The sequence below is a fragment of the Phalacrocorax carbo genome, chromosome 18 (genome assembly GCF_963921805.1).
Source record: "Phalacrocorax carbo chromosome 18, bPhaCar2.1, whole genome shotgun sequence".
Lineage (NCBI taxonomy): Eukaryota > Metazoa > Chordata > Aves > Suliformes > Phalacrocoracidae > Phalacrocorax > Phalacrocorax carbo.
The window spans coordinates 11,682,016-11,704,894 of NC_087530.1; the positions used below are offsets into that span (position 1 = coordinate 11,682,016).

Below are 22,879 nucleotides of genomic sequence, written 5' to 3' on the forward strand. Positions count from 1 at the left end.
CCTCCCCTGGCCCTGCCACCCCAGCTGCCGAGCAAGGGAGCCCAGGGTTTAGGTTTCCTTGAGCCTTCCCTCTCTTTTCCATCCCTGTGTAGGAGTATGGAAGGTGCTTTCTTCTCTGTTGCAGCTCCATCTCCAAAGATTTGTGCCACAGCACTGGCAGTCAGGGCTGCACGGTACAGACTGGCCAAGTCCTGCTTTGTGCCCTGCTGCTGGCTGGGTTAAGAGTTTCTCTTTGTCTTTAATTCTAAAATTACACCACGGGTGCAATTCAGTTGACCCCTCCGCTTCCCGCTCCGTGACTCTGACAGCAAAAGCATGGGGGTGTGCGAAGCCTCTGGGTCTGTGCTTTCAAAAACAAACTCTGCTTTTTCTCTTTTAAATTTTTGTTCTAAAAAATCTCTCTTTACGAGTGTAACGAGTGCAAGCTGTCTTGTTAATGAAGTGAAGCTCGCACAGCCAGTGCCTGTGAAACCCCTCTTTAACATCCTCGATGTGTTTGTGAGAACATTGCAATAACAAAGTGCTCCGTGCGGCTGAAGAATGCCGCGGGAACAAAAGCCACATCAACAGAGCAGGGACTAGGGAATACTAAATAGTTGACAGGAATTTTAATATAAAACTCTCTCTCTTCCTTGTCAGTTAGGGTTTTCAGGAAGCCCTCTGGCTTATCGTAAAGCGGCATACAGCACAGACAGGGGCTGGGGAGGTGAAAGGTGGCTTCCTGCCATTCTTCTCTGGAACTGGGTTCCCATGGGCGGTCATGCCAGTTTGACTGTGGTTTGTTCCACACTTGTGTGATACAAGGAGATCGGGATTACGGCTGCTTTGGGGGACTGGATTTTCATGGGCTAACGGCGAGTTTAGGGTTTCTAGCCATGAACCGCTTCAATGGACTCTGCAAGGTGTGCTCGGAGCGGAGATACAGACAGGTCTGTATCTCCTGTGGAAAAAAAAATCTGTGTGCCAGCATGTGTGTGCGCGTTGCTGCAAGTCTTTGTTAAGTTTATGAGTGTCTGTGGGGTTTTTTGCCATTTCTGGGCTGTGTGTGTGCTGTTTCTAGGCCGTTGATTTGCTATTGCTAAAATTTTCAAATTATAATATTGGGAATCTAAGGCAAGCACCTTCACATAGGTGTCTCTGGCTGACCTCTGCCCGTTGCTGCAGTGTGTAAATGGGGAGAGAGGGAGAGCATTTACTGTGTAACCTGAGGGTAGCGTGCTGCCGATGGAAGCGCTAAGCTGTGAGGTCGTGTCTCAATTTACCACTCATTAGAGGAGAGGCAGGCACAGCAGGCAGCTGAGCCTCTGCCAGGCCGCTACTATCTCTTTTAAAAATTGTTTTAATGTGAATGTATTTGGGAATCAGGTGTTGCGTGAAGCTGATTACAACCAACGGCGACCTGCTTTATGAGAAGCCGATTGCTGTGCTCTGTGAAAGCCAGCGCAAGTTCCCTTGGAGCTGCTCGGTGTGCGATGCCGGGTGCTGGTTTCGCTTGTGCAGGTCCCAGTGTCCTGCACTTTCGAACACAATGGGCTGGGGCTCCCAGCTCGTGGTCAGCTTTCTCCACACTCCTGTGCTAATCTTTCATGTCATGCTAAAGCTGCAGTGGGGGACAGTGTATATTGGGAATTGCACAAAGAACCAGCTTAACTAAAAATGCTCACTTCTTATCAGGGCTATAGTGACCGGCTTATGCAGGAATGACGCCCTGCTTTGTATTAATGACAACTGACTGTGATTGGTGTCTTAGACCTCCTCAATTCTCTATTTTGACAATTCCTCCTGTGTTTTTTGACAAAGTTATGGGTACAGCAAGACTCTGTGGTGCTGGGGTCTCTCTCCACCCTGCCACCCACCTTTCCAGCTTGTGTCGGATGTTCATATTTCTTAGTTCTGTGCACAAGGGCAAAAATGGACGTTCAGCTCCCTGTAATGGCCATGGTGGTGGGAGCTGAGGAAAGTGAACCATCAGCAGTGAGAAGCTGCTGTTTAGTGGCACAGGGAAGGTGTCTCCATTGGCAGTGGACAAGAGTCAGTCAGCTCAGGAGTGGGAGTCTTCTTGGCATGGGGGAAGCTTTGGGCTGGAAAGTGGTCATGGAGTCTCCATGGTGGGAGAGATGCTGGGCTGGGTCCTGAGGTGCTGGTGGTAACATTTCTGCAGGATGCAGATCCCCTGTGCTTTGTATTTGAGATGTGAGATTGGTTCAAAGGTGCAGAGCCACAGGCAGCCTCCTCTCCTGTTTGAGGGTCCAACAAACTTCAGAGAGAAAAATACTCAGTGTAGTGGGACTGGACCTACTTTTTGATCCTGCCTTTTGGATCAAAAAGTTTCTCTTTTGGAGCCTGATTTTATGCTGAGCAATTGAGTGGGGACAAGGTGCAGAGAAGTGAAAGCTCTGCGTGTTTGCCCTCCTATGGTAAAGGAGTGAGGAATAGTTCCCCTCCTTGGCAGCTTCTGCTGAATTCCTCATCTTCTTTCTGACTGTTCTCAAAATAGTACAGGTCAGATGTTGGATTTTTTCTTTTCTCTATTAGTAAAACAAAGATATTGATGAATGTCTTGGGGGGATAATCAAGTATTTACAGAAACAGTCATGCTGAGCTGCTGCTGGAAGCCAACATCAAAAAAAGAAATATCTCTTTATTAATAAGCTCAATGCTTCTTGAATCAGGAGGAGAAATGAGCCTAAATCAACACAGCATCCATCCTCTCCAAACTCAGCGAGAGATAACATACTCACCCCAGCTAATGTGGTGATGCACGCAGAGCCTGCTCCAGCACAGCCGCCTTGCAGACCGGAGCGCGCTGACCCTCCCAGCGTCCTCCGGAGCAGAGTGCTGCTGTTCCTGTATTACCCAACTGGAGGTGAAATGTTTAAGAGACTTGCTTAGAGAAACCATGTTAGAAACCAGTGTCAGAGCCAGACAGCCAGGTTTTCCTTTCTAATGGCTTATCAGACCTTTCCTTACACTTGCAGGAGTCGTAAGGGGAGACCTGCGTATGCTCAATAAACACTCATTTTGCGGCGTTCCTCTCTGTTGATCCTCAGCTTGATTTTGCATTGCTTTTTAGCACCCTTTCACTGCAGCAGGAGAGAGACCTGTTGTCCATGGGGTTCACAGAGTGACAGCATTCACTGTCACGGTTCCTTTGGGCTCTGTGACCCCTTCTAAAAACGCCATGTGCTTTGTGCTTGTAATTCCAAAGGCTGTGGGGCGGTGTGTGGGTGAAAGGGGGGATGCTCGCTGATCACACAGCAGCTGCTTTCCCACTTAACAGGGTGACTCCGGTGTCTCTCTTCAGATTACGATCCCTCGAGGAAGCGATGGGTTTGGCTTCACAATCTGCTGCGACTCCCCAGTCCGTGTGCAGGCGGTGGACTCCGGTAAGAGATCAAATCATTTTTATCCCTCTTAGTTTGAATGAATGACTCTGCTCCTGTTTTGCTTCCCAGAGCATGTTGTGATTCAGAAGCTTCTAAGTCTGCAGGACTCTGGTTACCTCCAAGAAACTTCACTTAATGAATTCTCTGTTGCCTCTAGTGAGGTCTGAAGCCACTGGGTTAGTGCTGTGTCACTATTTTGTCAGTGTGTTGTGGTAACTCGAGAGATTTTTGTTCCCTTCCTTCTCCAATCTGAGAACTGTCCATCTGGTTGGGAGACCTACGGAAAGCATCCAGGGGTGCGTGGGTGTGTCAGATGGGCACAGAGGGGAGCAGGATCGTGGGGACCCTCAGTTGCCTGAGTAGATCTTCTTGGTGTGGGTCTGCGGGGCGGACTTGGTGTATCTGTTGTACCCTGGTGCTCCCCACTGCACACCAGGAAACACGGGAACTTCATGCAATAGCTCTGAGAGAACATTTATGACTTTGTTCCAGGCGCTCTGTGTGTGTGTACGTGCATGTTGGAAGATGAAGCTCCAGGCTAGCTGACCCCTGCTTCGTTTTCAGGTGTGGGTGTTAGACGAAAGAGATTGGGTTTGGAGGAGTGAATGATGCAAGCTGTGAAGTTACTTGGGTGTCTCCTAGCCCCAGGGCTTCTCCTCCCCCTCATACTCTCAGCTTTCTGTCCAGCAGGTGACTGTCATTTATCTCTTCTCTCCTTAGGTGGCCCAGCAGAAAAGGCAGGTCTGCAGCAGCTCGACACAGTGCTGCAGCTGAACGAGCAGCCTGTGGAGCACTGGAAATGTGTAGAGCTGGCACACGAAATCCGGTGAGTATTCACCCAAAGCACCAGTGCAGGGCTCTGGGAGCGAAGGTTTGAGGGAGCCCAGGGCAGGGTAGCAGGAGCTTTGAGTGCATTCTGGAAAGGGAAGGCTTTGAGGGATGCAGGACTCTGGGGTAGAAGAAGAAAGGATGCAGGGGCTGGGGAGGGCAGGACAGGGGCAGAGGCATTAGGGGAAAGGAGGACTGCAGGGCTCATGGCAGTCTGAATGATCGGGGTGCCTCATTCCCTGTTGCTCCACCTCTGACTTGCCCCATGCCATCTCCTTCAGGAACTGTCCCACCGAGATCATACTACTGGTCTGGAGGCTCGTCCCACAGGTCAAGTCAGGACAGGAAGGCATGATCCGCAGATCATCCTGCAAATCTGCCTACGACCTCCAGTCACCACCCAACAAGCGGGAAAAGAACAGCACCATGCCTCCGCGGCCTGAGCAGCGCCGGAGCTGCCACATACTGTATGATGGGAGTGATGGGCTGGTGCTGAACAGCTGGGAGAGGTACACGGAGATCGGCAAGCGGAGCCAGAACACCATGCCACCCCTGTCCCGGGTCCCCTCCACTGCAGACCAGAACTACATCATCTTAGCACCTCTGAATCCAGGGAGCCAGGTAGGGCTGCTTCCCAGCCCCATGCTCAAATTACTGCACGTGGCTGTTGGCTGGGCTTTCTGGGTCCTCTCTTGCCTGTGCTTCAGCCTCATCAAGTATCATCTCTAAATATTTGCTAGATCATATTCCATTTTTACAAGCCAGTCCTGTGTCTCTTGGTGGAACTTTCACTATTTTTCTCAGACATTTACCACTAGGACTGTAGAGCTGGCATAAATGACCTGCTGCCTCCTCCCAGGGCTCACTCAAGCGGTAAGGGTATGGGTAGTGTTTCCACTGCGTAGACCACAGTGCAAGCCATTGCTCTCATCTTCTGCTGGCAATAGGGCAAAAATGATTTTCACCTCTGGAGTGAAAGCTTTGGCTTTGCTGGTTTGGCATGCTGAAATTTGCAGTTGGTGGTTGTAAAGTCTCTCTCAAGCCTGTCCTTTCTGGGTTGTGTCTTACAGCTGCTGAGGCCCGTCTACCAAGAGAACAACGCTACTGTGGGTAAGTTGCTGATGGGCTGAAAACGCTGCTCAGAGCACCCAGCAGAGGTAAACATGGGCTTTCTGGCACTATTGAATCCTTGCCCTCAGCCCTGCAATGGAGTCCCTCATGTTTTGAGGACAGTGGCAGAAGCCTGGGGCTTTTGGGTAGTATAATCTTCCTGCTTCCTACAAACATAAAAGCAAGAACCCTACCTTCAAGCCCAGAGGAGGATGCAACTGCTAATGTCACTGCATAAGCCTCAAAGTGGGAAGAAGGTCTCTGTGGGAGCTCACAGAGTGGCTGTAGAAGGGAGGCTGGTGGCAGGGACTTTCCATCAGGGTCATGATGAAAGCATAAAGCGTGAAAGTGCTAAGCATTGTTGTTGTGTCCGTTCCTCAGATGAGTCTTTGGCCTCTCTGTGATATGTTTAGCTTCTCGTGCACGATGCCTTGCTGGGGGTGCTCTAATACTGTGGCCTCTGCTTTGAGTTTCATTTTATTACCAAGGGAGTGAGAATGGCCATGACTCAGACTTGTACAGGCGTTAGTGCAGGTTGAAGTGCCAGGTTTGGGAAGCACTCATTTCCTGAGCTGTTACAAGGCCTCTGGCAGCCTCTAGACCAGCTTTCCTCAAAAACCCTTTGAAGCATATTTCATTTTCTGCAACAGGTATGCTTGGTCTTCGTGGTGAGCTGGGTATGGATGGGCCTGCAGGAAGAGTGGGGTGAGGTGTGTGGCAGGGCACAGCATGAATCCTGAGCTGCAAGGCAGGGAGCAGAGGCTAACAGAAGGTCTCCCTGAACTAGATTTCATTGGGTGACTGTCATTTCCAGTGGGAAACTGGGGACAAAACCAACCCAAAACCAGTTTGGCCTAGAGATACTCCCTAAGGTGCTGGGTGCTGTTGAACTTGCAACTGCGGTTTGCAGCACGCCCAGCTCCATGCAGAGCCACCTCTTGCCAGTTCATTGGTTCAGGAGCTTTGGGAGGCCACGCTTGCACCCTGCTCTGTTAGGATGCCCTTAGGATGAGCTGTGTGTCCATAGCAGAGCTGACCTCCTAGGCGTGGTCTTGCAGGAATGCCTTTGTCTCAGCAGTCTCTCCCTGGCATGGGCACAGCTATCAGTACAATTTCTAGCTAGAAGGTTTTGTGCTGCCTGTAAAGGTGGGGCAGTGTCCATAGAAGGCAGTGTGGGGCTGGCAAAGCCATGGTGGGGAGCAGGAGGGAGTGGCGTGGGTCTGAGGCCCCTGTGCCTTGGATGCTCCCAGCCCTGGAGCTCTGCGGCAGAAGAATCTTCTGCAGCTCAACTGCATGGGGTGTTTTGCACCACGGGTAATTGCAACTCTTTCCTGCTGTTTGCGGATCCTGTGAAAAGATGAGCTGGACCACGGGGGCTTGTTCTTACAGCAGGGTGGAATTTGAAAGACTCAGGCTTCACCTGATAACAATTCTTCGTGATTGTTTTCAGTTTATTTAAATGTTAAGTCTTCAGAGGGAAGGACGCACTAGTTAACCTGCACAGCGATTAAGCACGACGGTGCGGAGATGGCCACCAGACACTCAGTGGCAGGACCTGACACTTTGGGCAGGCTGGATGCGTTTCTGTGCCAGTGTGCAGAAAACAGGACTTGTGCAGGTGATGAATTCCTCTGATAAAATGAGGTGATTTAGGGATAAGAGGAAAAGCAGGTCATGAAGAGTGCAGACAGATTGTATCTGTCCTGTGTTGAGCTGCCTCTCATGTTTTGATTTTATCTGGCAGTGCAACCATGAAAAAGGGAAAAGAGAAAATGTCAGGATTATTGCACTTAGAGGTGGAAACAATGTTTTGGGTCACAAGGGCCAGCCCCATGCAGAGGCAGGCTGTTAAAGCAAGCAGTAAACAGCAGGTCTGGACTGCCAACAGAGCACGGTCTGGCTCTGCTGGCGTTTATCTGAAAGTAAATGTGCTATTTCCTAATACTTAATGGAATATGTAATGTTGGGTAGGTTTGTATATTTGCTTTGGACAAGACTTTATCTGCTCTGAGCCACGTTCAGAAGTGTTTTGGCTGATTTCTGCTCGGGAAGGTTATGGGTATCCATTACAGTGCAAAGGCAGAAGCCACTGTGCAGAAAGCTGCTGTGGTGGGAGCAGAAACACCTGGGGCCAGGTGGCTGGAGGGAGGGAAGCTGGGGGGTCTGTGCTGGGACACCCCTCTAGCAGGGGGCTGCAGGAGGGTTTGCTCATACATGTTCCTGAGGTATTGCTGTAGGGGAGAGTCCTGGGCTAATGCTCTGTTTTCTCCCCTGGATATATCAAAATCCATGCAGATTGTTCTGCCTGCTGGACCCGAGCTGGTTTCATTCATCAGCTTCAGGGGGGAGGGAGAAAATACTTCAAATTTTCAGTGGGGCTTCTTTTGAAGAAGGCATGAAGTTTTGGTTAGAGACATATTCAGTTCATCTTGGAGTTGCAAGTTTTAGGACAGAGTGCAGGTTGCTGGTGCTCAGTGGGACGTGGTCTGGGGTTAAGTGCTCTTGGGGAACATGAACCTGTCCCACCTTCTGTCCCCAGCATGGTAGGTGCTGCTGCTGTGTTGGGAGTTCATGTACGGCAGGGGAGATGTGCACTGTGCAGCTGGGGACCTCAGGGATGGCCAAAACTGTATGCTGGGGTTACCAGAGAACGCTGAGGCCCTTGGGTCTAATGCATTAATGTTATTAATGGGAAATACTTCACAACGGCTCCCTGCTCAGCTGTCTTGCTGTCCCAGCACACCTGAGAGCAGAGCGGCCCAGCGGGCAGCAGCACGGCAGCTCCTTCCCGGTTCTGGTCCTTTGTGTTGGTCTCATCCTGGCTTCATGTGATGGGTGTGGGGAGGAGGATGCATAAAGCCATCCTTCGCGCTGCCGTCTCTAACAGATCACCCGGCAAACCATCCAGTCGCTCATGGCTAGTTGTGCATGCAGGCACCGGCTCCCGGCAGTCATTGTGCTGCTGCTGAGAAAATGGTAGTTTCTGTCTAGGCAGAGCATCCTCAGAGCACCCCACATCCGTGCCTGTGCTCGCAAGACAAAACGCTGGTGGGAGCTTGCTGGATGCATTCAGAGGCATTCCTCTGGTCTGGGAGGAGCGGCCTTAGAAATCCTATATAGCAGCAATTGCCCAGCACTAAGGGAAGGAAGGACTCACCCATGCAGCAGCTAGCAGGATCACTGTTGATAATGATCAACAATGCTTTTAATCGCAAGATTATAAATTATATTAGAGATTCTGGGGCTGGTTTGACATACCACCTAATGTCCCCTAGCCTCTAGTGATGCAGACTGGCAGGTGTGGAGTCACCATGGTAGCTGGTGTTGGCTTGTTGGGAAAAGTCATAGCTCTGCTTGACCAGCTGAGGTGGGAGGCTGCAAAGGAAAGCTTCTGTGTAATCCCTCCCCTGAATGAGGAGAATGGCTTTCTGCAATGAAGAAACAACTGAAAAAGCATGCTGCTTGGTCTTTTTCCAGCACTGAAATATAATACTGAGAAACAGTGGATGGTGTGCCATCCTCATGGAAATGAAGTAATCCTTTGTAAATACAGCCACATGTCTGAGTAACCGTCACATCCCTGGGAGTGATTTGGAAAGGCATGGATTGATCCCATGTGCATGAATGTGTTTATCAGTTCTGTCCCTTTCTCTGACACATCCAAACCTAGTATCTTCTAAAAACTGTTATTAACCCACCACCCAGCACCCCATGACATGAAATTCCTGCACTTTGCTACTCTGATGCCCAGAATCCAGAGCAGGCAGGACTTGTGTGGATAAAAATGTCCCAAGGTTTAAATTTCCAATGTTTTTGACTTTTTTTCCTCCCACCCTGAGTCAGTCGCAGATGGATTTCCCCTCCTTGGAAAGGGAAGGGTTCAGTGGTGCAGGCAGATATTCCCCGACGGTGGGAACCTCCTTGATGCTCCTGTGATTCAAGAATGACCATTTGAAGTCATGTTCAGGGTTGTACTGTATTTCTTATTTTGTACTTTCAGTACTGCATAGGGAGTTCCACATAATAGTTCCACATATCTTCCTCCAAAGTACCGCATTCATAAATTGTGCAGAAGGCAGCATACACCCGAACACAGCTTGCTGTGACTTCCTCGGGTTTTTGTTTGTACCCACATAGATGTGCTGCTGCTGCGATCCGCTTCAGTCCTTGGTCCAGCGAGTAGCTCCTGACTGAGCAGAAATGTCAAGGGACCATCCCATTTTACATTAGGAAAAATCAAGGCAGTACTGTTATTTCATGAATCCCTGGGAAACTTTGGTAGCAGAGTGATGAATGTCCCTGCAGCTCTCAGCTCCAGCTATTCCCCTTAGGCTTCAGATGCCCTCCTCCAGCCTGCAAGAGCAGGAGCGCAGCCAGCAGCGTGCAGCAGCTCTGCAGGAGCTCTCCTCTGATTCTGTGTTTCTTTCTGCTTCCTCTGTCGGTCCAGGAAATGCATGTAAAGGGAAATTGCACATGGGGTCTGGGAGAAAATCGAGGCTGATGAAGACTGTGCAGACAATGAAGAGCTATGGAAACTACCAGAACTGTACCATAGTGAGGCCACACATCCCGCACTCCAGCTACGGCACGTACGTGACGCTGGCTCCCAAAGTGCTGGTGTTCCCTGTCTTTGTGCAGGTAAGCACAGCTGGAAGCGAGGTGCTAAAGATCTAATGCAGTCAGTGCCCGGCACAGCAGGTTGTATCAGAGGTTGCTGCTGTAGGTTGGGTCCAGGCTGTCATGCAAGGTGGATGTATCTCCCAGCAGTATATACTGTAAATGCATGGTTCCTGCCGTCCTCGGCTCTCTCCTGGAGCTGGCTGTACTCAGCGCAGTGCTGGGTACTTTCTCAAAGGGAATTGTGCCCTGCCCAAGAGATTCTCTGTTGGATTTTTTTCCCTTTTCAGCTTTCAAATCTGCTTGCTTGAGTCAAGAGAAGGTATCCCAGCTTCTGGGCTTCAGCAACCAGCTTCACATAATTGAAGATCAATATGGTTTCTTCCCATATGTTCTTTGTGCTGTTAAGTATAGTGTGCAAACAAAGGTTTTTTAGTTTAGCTGGTGGCCAGCACTAAAATAGGAGCATAGAAGCATAGAATGGCTTGGGTTGGAGGGGACCTTTAGAGGCCATCTAGTCCAACCCCCCTGCAGTGAGCAGGGACATCTGCAACTAGATCAGGTTGCTCAGAGCCCCGTCCAACCTGGCCTTGAATATTTCCAGGGATGGGCCTCCGCTACCTCTCTGGGCAACCTGTGCCAGTTGAGGTTCTCAAGGCCAAGTGCAAGGTCCTGCACCTGGATTGGGTGGACAATCAGGGACAAGGATCCAGAGCAGTAATGGTTTGATAGAGGATGTTCTCACTCCCCAGTTCTATAAATGATTGTCTTAAAATTTAGCCTTGGATTTGGTGGCAGTACCTCTAACTACCTCTGTCTTCCATTTTGTCCTTCATATGGCTAGAACCCCAGAAAACATAATCCGGTCCTGTATATTTAAGTACATTACTGTGGAATACCTTCATTTCTGAGGCTGTGGGAGCCCTCCTCCCCTGCTAGCAGCAATGACAGTCATATCAGCTCAGACTGGTGATTTCCTTTGGTCTCAAATCCACAATCCCTGCCGTCTGTCGCTCTGGCCTGAGCCAGCAGAGTGCCTGGGGGCAAGTGTGTGGCTGGGCTGGTGCGGGGGGCAGGCTTATGCTCACCTCCATCCTCCCTGAGGGCACCTGGGTGGCTGTTCACGTTAGCACCAGTGCATTCACCAGCCCTGGCTGCGCGCACAGTTTGCCTTTTTGTAGGAACACAAGTGGCATTTCTGACTCTTTATTTCCAAAACTTGTGGCTTAGATTGAGTCTGGGGCGTTTCTGCCACTTCAGGAGCTGTTTTTTTGTGTTTCGCACTGTCTCCTACTCCGAGGCCCCCGTGTAGGTATCCTCACGCCCGCTGGCCGTGCTGCTCAGGAGGATCGTCCTGGGCTGGTTTTGCAGGGCTTGTTCTGCCGTCAGGACAACTGAACCTGTCCTGTTCTCCAGCGTTAGACAGAGGAGGTGCTGACTGTGGGGCTGAGTCTGCTGTGTGGCATGAGAAGGGGCAACCTTCTTAAAGTCGCTTTAATTTATTGTAAGAATAATCCATAAAATCATGTAGCAAATATTCTTGTCTGAGGGACGTGAGAACCTACTGTGCTACCATTGTGGTTGTGTTTCCTGCTAAAAAGCACCCATAACCAAGCCCGCACTGTGCAGAGCAGTTAACGTACAAATAGGCGAGCGGATGATTGTCTTTTTATAGATGGGTCTGACGTAGGTGTTAAGTGTAAGGCTTTCTTTTTATCATGTAGTTGGACTGCAGACTTTCTGTCCTTTTGAGTGCAGTGTGGGGTGGCATCTCCCTGAATGAGTTACAGCTTGAAGTGAAGACAAAGTGGGTTTGGTGGGTGGAAAGTTTTTCTGGCAAACCACGGTTCCAGTGGAAGGTTTGACTGTTTCTTCCTTTTTCTTTTCTTCTTCTTTTTTTTTTTTTTTTTTTTTTTTTTCCTTTCTCCTTTCAAACATAGCCCCTAGATCTTTGCAACCCAGCCCGGACTCTGCTTCTGTCAGAGGAGCTGCTTCTTCACGAAAGCAGAAGCAGGACTATACAGGTAAGACTCTTTCCATGCTGTCTGAGCTTTCTAAACATGCTCTTCTGCAGTCTCATATAGTAGATTGAGAAGGGAAATGTTTTATTGTGCGGTACTTATATTAATATGATATTTGGAAAAACTTGTAGACTGTTTATCATGGGGTAAACTAAATATCAAAACTCTCTTCTGCTAGAAATCAACTCTTTTTTTCTTGTCGTCCTTCATGCCTACAAAGAAGCATGCCAGTTACAGCCTGGCAGTTGAGGCCACCGGCAGACTCAGGGAGATTGAGAATATTTTGTGCCAGGTTAGAGAACTAGACAGAGAACTTGTTACAGGGGTTTTCAGAAATTTAGTTCCCAAAACAGGTCACGTGTCCAAATTCCTCTCTCTTCTTACTTCAGGTTCTTTTCTGCAATGTTACCGGAGGGCTCTTAAAAATCTGGGGAAACAGCTATGCTTTGGCTACATGCAGAACCTGTGTATGTGACAACTTTCAACATCCAAACTGGCGCAGTTTGGAAGTGTTGATAACTTCACTTGCATCCCGTTGTAAAGTCTGCAAAGCCCTGGTATTTGGGACAGAGGAAGCAGCAGCTGGGACAGCCCCCTCACGCATTGCGCACTAATGCTGAAGGAAACTGCCGTTTCTTTTGGTGCATTTTCAGATAACTTCACCACTGTACAGAATAATCTGGTTTTTTTTTTTAATTTGGTTGGAGTGAGCAATGTGTCATCTTCCCAGAGCCATAGAGGAATTTTTACTTGACTAATCTTAGTTTCTGGGTAACAGCTCTGGGTGGCTGACAGCAGAATACCAGAGACATGTCATATTGCTGTACAAAACAGTACGAGATTGTGTTATGTTAAGTGACTCCTCTCTCCTTCTGTTTTTCAACATGTAATTCATCCCTTGCTTTGACTTGAGTCACTTTTTTTTTTTTTCTCTTTCTGCCAAAGTACATGAAAAATTGCTTGATCTATTAGGAAACTTGTCACTGATTTGTAAATAAAACTCTTTCCCTGCCTGTCCTGCTGTTCTTTGCTGCTAAAGGTCTTCTGGGTACCTGCATGAATGAAAATCAGGTAAACATGTGGCTGTGTAGCGCAGCTGTGCTCTGATGGCTTGGAAATATGGTGGACAGCCTGAAGTCAGGATGCTTTTCCTGGGTGGTTTGGAGTTGCTTGCTTTTAGGTCAGACTCAGGTCTGTAGTAGCAGCCAAACGTGCAATAATTATGAATACCTAATGCCGTTTGGAGCCTGGGTGGAGCATGTGTGCGTATGGGGGTGCTTGTATTTAGACGATGGAGAGCCTGAGGACAAGCATGTTTGGAGGAGGTGTGCTGCTCTGGCTCCCAATGGCCACGTTAGCCATTTCAGAGACCCAGCAGGATCAGAAGGAGGATGTCTCAGGGAAGGGACTCTGCTTACGATGCCTGACAGATGAGTGTGAGGCTGGGAGAGGACTTCCACTTGGAGCTGCTGCCAGGAAAGGGCAGGATGCGGTACACTGGCCAGGAATGTGAGACTGGGTTTGAGAATGATGGTGCCTTGAGGCTGTGATGTCTGTGTGAGCCTGGCAGAGGGGCAAGGCAAGAGGTTGTGACTAAGCATAGTGAAAAAATAGAAGCAGTGAATAGGGAACAAGCATGTGGCAGCGTGTGCTTTGGAAGGCAGGAATCTTTCTCTTGGTGTAAGCCCAGATGTGGTGCTGAGCCCCATATTGCCAGGAGCTGACAGTTGTAGGTAGCAGCATCGGCACATCAGCCATGTCCCTGGGAAGGTCTTTCTCACGTCTGCAGTGTGTCACAGGGTCACAGCAGGCTTTGCAGACCTTCAAGGAATCGGTGCAGGTCTCTCTGGAAAGCTAGAGACTCCCCATTTCCAGTGGAGCAAGGATTCTCCTTTGGTCCTGATGGGCTGTGTGGTAAAGGAACCCCAATTTCTGAAGCCTGGAAGACCTAAAATGGCCTGAACACAATGGAGTTTCCCCTGGTACAGAAGGGCTTTGACTTCTCTTTTTGCTGGACTTGAGCTCACTCCCTCTCCAGCCTTCTCTGCTGCCCAAACTGAGGCTATCTTGTTTCGGATCGGTCCTTTCTTCCTTGCTCCATGTGGTTTTCCCTTTTCCCATTGCTCCTTCCACCCACCCTCTCTCAAACTGGACCACTGCTCCTGTGGTTTGCAGGACTGTTTTCTGCATGTTATTCTGCTTTGGCTAAGTGGCTCGAGAAGGAGGGTCCAGGTGCGAGGACTGGAGATGGAGGTTGTTTCTTTTTTTAAAAAAACAAAACAAAACAAAAACCCCAACAAACCCAGAATCTTTTCCCCTGGGCACTGCATCCTCATCACTGAGCAAACTCTCTCCCATCTCCTGAAGGAGTCAACCTATCTCTCTGGAGGCTTGCCAGGATCTGTCCTTTCCCTGACCTTACCTCTGGGGCAATCCTTATTCAGGCCTTAATCACATCCTGTCTAGACTTTGTTGCAATTCCCGCTTTTATGGTCTTCTGAAATCCCTCCAGCCTGTGGAGTGCCAGAGGAACCAGCATGATGCAGGCGATTGTGCACAAGGTGTCGAACGTGGCCTTTGTCCTTTTTGGTCCACCAACATCTCTGATATACCTGGAGGCAACTCTCCAAAGGCCTGAGGAGGCCACACAGCATGGACCATGCTCACCCCCTTCTCAGCTCTCTTTTCTGCCATCCCAGCAGGGTCTGCAGATCAGGGTGGTCCTCCCTTGACCTCTGAAAGTGCCCAGCTCTGCCAGGAGTCTGGAGGACATGGACCGGCATGCCCAGGTTTTATGCTCTTCTGCGCAGGGCAAGAGGCTTTTCTCTCTTATCTCAAGTGTTTTGCTGCAAGTTCCTGGCACTCCTGGCCTGGGATGGGGTTGGCAGGTCCCTGTTTCAGGGAGTGGCTGAGTTTGGCCAAGACAGTGAGTTGACCAAAACCCTACTCCCTGGCACTGGTGTTTCAAGATCTTGTTTTCAGCCTTTTTTAAGACACTTTAATTTGGGTGAGAATACCAGAAACTTGCATTTACCTCTTCCCTCAACCACACTAGACCCACTTACTCTGTCCCTCTTCTTCTTCTTCACTGCCTCTTAATATTTTTTTCTTCCTCACTTTTTACACCATTTTCCCCATCTGAACAGCCACTGTTTATGCTAGTGTTTGAGGGTAGGTGCATGACCCCTTGAGGTCTTCAGTGCCTGCTCTCCCCTCATGTTCATGGTAGAAGAATATTTGATTCAGGTAAGCCAAGGTGAGGTTCAAGGTGGACAGCTAAAGTCTTCACCATGGATCTCCTTTTGGCAAGGGTGGTGGTATATTTTCATCAAAATCTAGCTGGGTGTATAAACTCCTTCCTGAGTGTATAAATTGCTCACCAATAATCTTGGCAGAAAAAAGCGTGTGAGGTGGTAAAAGCAGGTAGAGGCACTGGGGGCTAAAAGACTGCTGAGAAGTCTTGGAGAACATGCATTTAATATGGATACACCCAGAAGTAAAAATCCAGGAGCAAAGGGGCAGGTCGTGTTTAGAAAGTTAGGGCTGTAGCATGGAAAGCAATGACTCAAAGGCTTTGGTGTATCACTGAAGGGTGGTGAAGTTTCCCTGGCCTGGGAAGTTCATGCCCATCTGCAAAGTGCCTTGCCTGTGTATGTGTGCCTACCCCACCTGCAAAGCCTAGATTGCTTCTCTTCTCCGACCAGGGCTCATCTGACTGAGATGCTAATGTACAAAGCTATGATAACTGGTTTACTTTCAGTCATGTTCTCCTATTGCTCTGGTCTGTGTGAAAGCTGAGTGAGTAACTGCCAATGCAAAGCTGCCGCCAAGAAAGCTACAACTTTGAAGCATATGATCAGGGAGCACTGAATAGAAGTGACTGGGTGATACCACCCTGTGTGTGGGAAGCTGCGTCATTCTTGGTCTGGTGAGTCCAACAGTGATGTCTGCTTGGCAGGGGATACTGAGAATATGGATGGTCTCACAAGAGGGCCGCAAGGATAAATCAAGATCTGAAAAAACTGAGGAAAATTAAGAAAGCTTCATCCATTCAGCGCAACGGAATGAGTGGGGATGCTCGAACTTTGCAGATACAGCCCTCGTACTGGTATCACTGGAGTTTCTCTTTAGGGTTGCGCCCAATTTTTCTGGAGAAGAATCCTGTACTGGTAAACAGAAAATGTGTGTAAATCAGTCCTAGGGGTGGATACCTGTATTAAGAGCTGGATGATAGGATTTCTCTAGCCAGCTGCAGGCAGCATTCGCTGGCCAGCGATGCTGGGGATCATCACTATGTTCTCATTTGGCATCTGAAAGCTCTGTTGTAGAAGACCTGCCTCTGCTTCACTCTGCTTCCTCAGCTCCCGCTGTTTTACTGGGCACCACTATCAGCCCATTGCTAGAGGGAGAGAGGGCAACATCTCAGAAAGCATCCACTGGCTCAGGCTTCTCCCGCCGAGCGCTGAGACAAGCAGGCAGGGTTTGCACGGACCCGTCATGCCAGTCTCTCTGCCGAGGCACTGCTGCAGCTGCAACGTGCAAACGCCTCCCTGCCATAACCTGGGTGGCAGTGGCTCTCTGCACATGGGTGAGCAACAGAGGATGGCGTTAGGAGAGTTAACTGTTCTCAAGCTTGAATGTGAAGGTACTTTGGCTGCAAGGCTTAATTTCTGGGCACCTTTTCATAACACTTTTGTTACCGTATTTTGCGTTACAAGACATGGTTATTGCTTCCTCCTTTCTACGGTGGGGCCCTGTAGCAGCCCCAGTGTTGATCTCCTATTCTCATCTTGGGGAAGCACGCTAACCCGCTGCTTTCCACCTTCCTTCTGTAACAATGCTTTGCCAGTTATGTTCTGTAGCTAGTCAAATCTATGAGCAGAAGAGGCTTTGCTGTTTGCCATGGTGTGAAGCACACCCAGATGAGCAGTGTCTGAGACATCACTGTCAGCCCCTATGAACACTTTTTTTTTCCCCTCTAAAGTCTGTGTGACGACTGCCATGTGGCCTTGAACACTCTAGTATAAAACAGGTGTGCCTAGCTCTGTCTTCAGAGGAGTCCTTTCATTATGCCAGTTGTTTTATTTCTCATTTTGGTGTAGGAAATTAGTTCTGGGAAGTACACAAAGATACTCTGACTCTCCAAGGAGCAACTCTGGTGGATTCTGTGTCTTGCCTGGATGAACTCAGGTGCTGTGTTTCTCTTTTGTTTGCTCTTTTTCTTTTATGAGCCCTGTGATTTTTTTCATGGTAGATACCAGATCTGTTTGCAGAGGGCTGTTAGAGACATGTTACAGCTTGTCAGTGGTGTGATGGCAACCCTAGGTAGAGCTTCAGATTACTCACTCCAGTCTTCCCCTCCTATGCCTGCTGGCTGCTGCCTTGGGGTCATCCATGATTTGAGTTTCCCATGCTCAGATCATGCTTGAGTTCTGCAGCTGGGGTAGGTGCTCTGCCCCGCAGAGCCAGTCCCACTCCCACCTCTGTAAGCAGGGTCCAGTGGAGCCCTGGGTGTTGCGGCACTGGGGTGTTCTGGCAGGCTCTGGCTGTGTGGGTGGAAGGAACAGCCTCATTTTCTTCCCCCAGCAACCTGGAGGAGCAAAGGGATCTCTATAAACTGTTCTGTGTGGAGCTGCTCTAAAATCAAGCATCTTCCTGGAAGCAGCATCCAATAGAGATGCTCTTATGTAACCTACACGGGCTGTGCCTCTGTCTCCTCCACATCCTGAATTCAATATGTCTGTCTTACCATAAAAGCACAATGTTACCTGTAAATAATTTTCCTGTATTTCTGTTTCCATGATTCCTTATTTAAGTCTTTGTGGATTTGAACGGATTTTTTTTTTCCTGCTAATTCTTCTATCCCTTTTTCTACCCTTTAAACTTCTGTGTATTAGGTCTTCATTTTCTGTCCTCGATTTCCAGCATGGCCACTTGCTGATCATGCTTTTATCTCCTTCACTCGGCTGAGTTGCTATTCTCAAAATCCCTGAACATCTCTTCTTTGAGGCTGAGAGACCTGGGATGGCACCAGACATGCCCCAGAAAAGTTACCTTTTGGAACAAGATGGGCATGGGAGAAAGTTTATAATGCAGTTTTACTTCGTTGTTCCTTGTATTAATAATGTCAGAAGTAATGAAGAGAGTGAATGTGGGCACTAGGCCAACAGTGTGTTGAGAGGGATTTTCCAAATACTACAGAGGTAAACAGACACTCCCTGGTTTTATTGTCCATTAAAGCTATGCCAGTACTGTTGTGCTTATTAAGAATCCCACAAAAATGAATTTGCACAGCAAGGAGAAATCTTGTGGCAATTTTTGGTTGCAAAGTCAGATGCTTCTGCCCTGACGTGGGACTCACCACCATGTGATAAAGTATTATCCAGCTTCTCCCCTTCCTGACGTTTGTCTGTCAGCCACTGGGCATGGAGACAAACTGTACTGGCAGTGCGTCCCCGTAAACAGTGACTCAGTCCCTGTCCAGAGCAAAGTCACCTTTTGAAGGGTGACTTGGTGGTGGCAGCGGTGCCGGCTCCCAGTAAGCACCTGGGATGCTGGGTTGTTTTCTGCTTTTGCGAAAGGCTTGCTAAAAGGCCACAAAATTGCTGTTACTCAGAGTTGCAAAGAGCTTTCCCTTCGCTGTGGGAGGTTTTTGGGAGCATCCCAAGGAGTGGTTAAAAGCAGCCACGTGCTTACAAGCTGCGCCCTGTGCTGAGAGCAGCGTGTGGCTTGGCAGTACGCAGAAGCTCCAGCATCTGATATACCCACTGGCATGTTGCAGCCGCTTCCAGGCATCTTCTAAGTTTTGCTGCATGCCCCCAACTTCTGACAGGCTCAAACCTTGGCCGCTGGCACAGTGATTCCACCGAGCTACTCACCTCCAGTAGGCTTCTGGGTTAAGGAGCTCCATTACAGTGGAGAAGCTTATTCTTCTTATGTTAAAGATCACACTATTCTGTACTGATTGAACTAAAGACCTCAGGCAAGAGCCAGAAGCAGAACAAAATCTACCTTCTGAGTAGCACAGAGCTGGGCAGACACTCGGTTCAGCATTCGCCTTCCACCCATCAGCATGCTTTAAAGGTGTTAAATTTGTTCTCTGCAACTGCTCTCGTGGGTTCTGCTGTTGTAAAAGCCAAACTGTTATTTTCTCAAAGGGAGCAAAATGGGGCGTGCAAAGACTGAGAACAGTGAGAAGCTCTTTTGTGAGTGTGTTCAGGGAGACCATGTTTGCTTTTAGGTTGCAACTTCTCCAGTGTGCTGGGATTAGTTGGCAACTTATTCCCTCCTCCTGCTCCTCTGATTTATAACATGTAAATGGGAAGTGACACGAGAGAGCAGAGAGGGTGTGTTTGCGTGGCGTTAAACTGTCGGGCAGGTTTATCCCTCTTGTCACAGGACTCCACAAGCCTTGGTGGGTGGCTGCCAAACCTGGGGAGCCTTGTCCAAAGCTTGCTGGGAGCACCCTGAGGGGTGTAGCAGTAATCACCCCCTTGGAAAGGGGTGCCAGGGCTGCCTGTCATGGCTGGTGTATCTTCCCAGGGTAGAGGATCTTTCCAGACGCTGCCTCAGTACCAAGAGATGAATTCCTTATAGCTTCTTTTTTGCTGCTCTTGTGCTTGCAGGTGACCCTTTTTGTCTACTCTGACCTGCTGCTCTTCACCAAGGAGGACGAGCCTGGGCGTTGCAATGTGCTGAGGAACCCTCTCTACCTACAGAGTGTCAAGCTCCAGGAGGGTGAGTGGCTGCAGCAGCAGCTGGGGCAGTTGGGGCATTTTCGGGGCTGCCAGGTATAAAAGTTTTTGGCCAGCAGCAGGAGAGCACCCCACTATCCCATTGCTTCCAGTATGTAACAGTACCATCCAAGCGGTGCTGCCAGATCGTCATTCCTTGGGGTGCAGGGCCAGCATCACCCTTTCCATACCTGCATTAACCCAGTCCCTGGAAGCTCCATCTCCAGGGACGCTTCAGGAGCACTCAGGTAGCATCAGTTTCCAGGGCTTTTTGTGTGCCTTTCTCAGGGATTTTGGGCTGGCATTCCCCAGGGTCTTGCTGTGCTGAGCTGTTCCCCTTGCTGGTGTTACACTGCCCACAGCGGGGGCTTGCCAAGGCTGAGAAAGGGAAGTGAAGTCTTGAGGTTTCCCTCATGGTGCCTTGAGAGAGTTGAGAGACTGTCTCCAAGGGAGTCTGGCTGAGCCCTACTGACCTTTGCTGTGCTACTTCTCCCTTCAGCCACCCACGGTTTTCCCCCACACTAGCATCCCTCCCTCATGCACACATCCCATTGGTGAGGAAAGAGCAAACACTGGCCTTGGTGGGAGGCTGTGGACCATGCCCTTACTCTCTTCACCTTGGCTGGGCTTTCACATCCAGCTGAGGGCTCAGGGTGGGCTTCTAGGGCAGGGGTTTGCTAGAAATCAGTTATTTCAAGCTGAAATGCTAAGGCTGTACAAAAGATGGCCTCTAGCTACTCAGGGTCAAAAGGCAAATGAATGAATTGCTCTACCACATCCTATTTGCTACAGTGGAGCCACTTCTTGGCCCCTGGCCCAGTCGCACCTTGTTCCTTCTTTGGTGCAGTTGCTTTTTGGGTATGGGCTTGTTCTGTGTTCAGTCGCCAGCTGCATCAGCCTGGGGCCGGTGCCCCGGTTCCTCCTCGAGCCGAGGCAGCGGATGTTGCTGGACTAGGACCTGACATGGGAAAGCGTGATTAGATCTTTTCTATGGTGAGGTTGTTCAAATATTAAGTTGTCCAGAGAGGATGTGGGATCTCCATCCCTGGACCTGTTCAGGACTCAATTAGGCATGTCCCTGAGCACCCTGATCTGGGTAATGGGCAGGGGCTTTGATTAGAGACCACCAAAGCGGCCCCTTCCAACTTGAATTATTCTGTAACTGTATGAGCTGATGTTTTCTGCAGTCCTGTGGCCCCGGCCAAAAGGGATTAATGCAGACTTGGGCCGCTTCTCCAAAGGGGTCATTTTCTGGATGAATTTTGCCATGTCCCATGACTTTCCCCAGCCAAGCTTTGAGCTTTATGGATGACCTGCATCTCTCCATGTGCCCCACGTTGTTGTGAGACTCAGCACAGTGCTGTGCTGTGCTGGACACCACAGGCTGTCTGTCAGTTGTTATTTCCCATTTCCAACAATGTTTCTGCTCCCAGATTAATTCACTGACCTATTTAGTGGGGGCAGAAACATGGTGAGGGAGATGGGGTGCCACAGCTCGAGCCATTTAGAAAAGTCATTGAAGCTTCACTGGGGTTTGTTGAGTTTGTTCTCAGCACTGCTTATTTCTAAGAAACAGACAAAAGAAATTGCTCTTTGTTGATGTGTTTGTTGGTCAGTGTCTGCTCCCGGAGCACACACACATGCAGCCCTGGCTGCTCTCAAAGGGTTGAATAACCCTGCTCTTGTTCGTCTCCTTGAAGAAATTGGCTTCCCCAGCGCTGGTCCCGGCTCTGTGCACAAAGGTCTGTTTGCAGCTCGGCACAGGAATGTGCCTCCTAACCTCAGGCGGAGTGATTGGATTTTGTGAGCAATTTTCTGCCACTTATTTCCTTGTTGCCATAATAACTTGGCAGGATCACATCTGGAATAGCTTAACAAGCCTCTCTGAAAGGGATGTTTGTCTCTGCAGTGCTGAACCGTCCCCTGTGCGCCGGGAATCCAACACAGTTGGTTTTCAGGCCGCTCACCCTCCTGGTCTGGGCAGGGTTGCTTCAAAGGCAGGTGGAACAAGCAAAAAAGATGTCCATCACTTTTGGCAGGGATTTTTTGTTGGTCTCCTAAATAACTGAATGGCACATTAATAGGAACAGGCGTATTGCTGAGTATAACAATTGAGACATCTCCGGTACGCTGAAGACCATTGTGATGTTTCCTGTTTCTGCTGCTTGCTGCACTGTGCGAAAGCAAATCAGTATAATCTGCTTTACAATGCTCTGTCTTCCTGCTTTAGAAGCTGAGCATGCCTGATGAGCACCACGCCGGCCAATGTTTCCAGTGTGACAGGGCTGGCTTCCTCACTAGATACTGTGGGAATTTCCATGCTAAGGCCACTGCCTCACTGGGAGCCTGGTCCCCCGGGTGGGTGTGCTCGGCTTTGGGACAGGGAAGAGTGTTCCTGTTTTGCAGCCATAATGAGGACCCTCAGGCTGTGAGCCCCATCCCCAGCCTTGATCCTGCAAACAAGGACTTTTCATGTGCTGCTTTGCTGTCCCCAACATCCCAACCCACCGTATCTCACAGAAAACAGCTCCAACATAGTCACAGGCCAAGAGAGGGATTTATGAGGCTTCTGTCCCACCACAGCTTCTCCTGGCTGCGGAAAGAATGCTGGGAAGCACCCAGGGCTTGCACCCTGCCACACCTCCCCAAGGACACGTGCCACAGAGGGTGACAAGCTAGTCCCCTTTTGGAAGCCAGGTTTGGACGTGCACAACAGCCTTCCCCATGCGCCCAGGGCCCTGCAGCACCCTGTCCTGTGAGCTCCTCTTTGGGTGCCGGTTGCAGTCCTGTCCTCGCCGAGCAGAGGCGAGGGGCTGGGGAGCAGGGTACCTGTCCTTGCCGTGGGCATTGCCATGGTGGCATGGGCATTGCTGTGGTCCCCTGGGCTGTGCAGGGAGGCTGTGGAGGGGACCAGGACCATCTTCCCTCTTTTCCCATCCTTTTGACCCAACACCTGGCATGCACCACCCAAATCCTGCAAAGCAGCGGGTGTTTTCCTTGGGTTGCACAGGGAGATGGGCAGAGCTAGGCCAGTGCTGAAAGCTGCCGCTCTGCTGGGAGCTCCGTAAATGCCTGCCCCATGCGTCAGCATGGGTGCGCAGGATGAGGCTTAGCCGGAGAGGGGAATGTGTCCCCACAAAACTCGCACCCTCCCCTTGCCTGTGCTGAGCGCACACAGCAGCCC

General features: G+C 49.7%; 1 protein-coding gene across 9 annotated transcripts in view; it reads left to right on the forward strand.

Moving 5' to 3' along the window:
• RGS3 (regulator of G protein signaling 3) overlaps window positions 1-22,879 on the forward strand; it is an 82,866-nt gene that overhangs the window by 18,037 nt on the left and 41,950 nt on the right. For 4 of the 9 annotated variants that reach the window (XM_064469087.1, XM_064469092.1, XM_064469088.1 and 1 more), the window contains 7 exons: window positions 3,281-3,386; window positions 4,107-4,212; window positions 4,496-4,835; window positions 5,285-5,324; window positions 9,772-9,962; window positions 11,882-11,965; window positions 19,588-19,699. In XM_064469087.1, the coding sequence (XP_064325157.1) occupies window positions 3,281-3,386; window positions 4,107-4,212; window positions 4,496-4,835; window positions 5,285-5,324; window positions 9,772-9,962; window positions 11,882-11,965; window positions 19,588-19,699 (979 nt within the window). Of the gene's footprint in view, window positions 1-753; window positions 930-2,778; window positions 2,867-3,280; window positions 3,387-4,106; window positions 4,213-4,495; window positions 4,836-5,284; window positions 5,325-9,771; window positions 9,963-11,881; window positions 11,966-19,587; window positions 19,700-22,879 lie in introns of those variants that run through there. The other 5 variants (XM_064469089.1, XM_064469091.1, XM_064469093.1 and 2 more) reach the window with 4 other exon arrangements.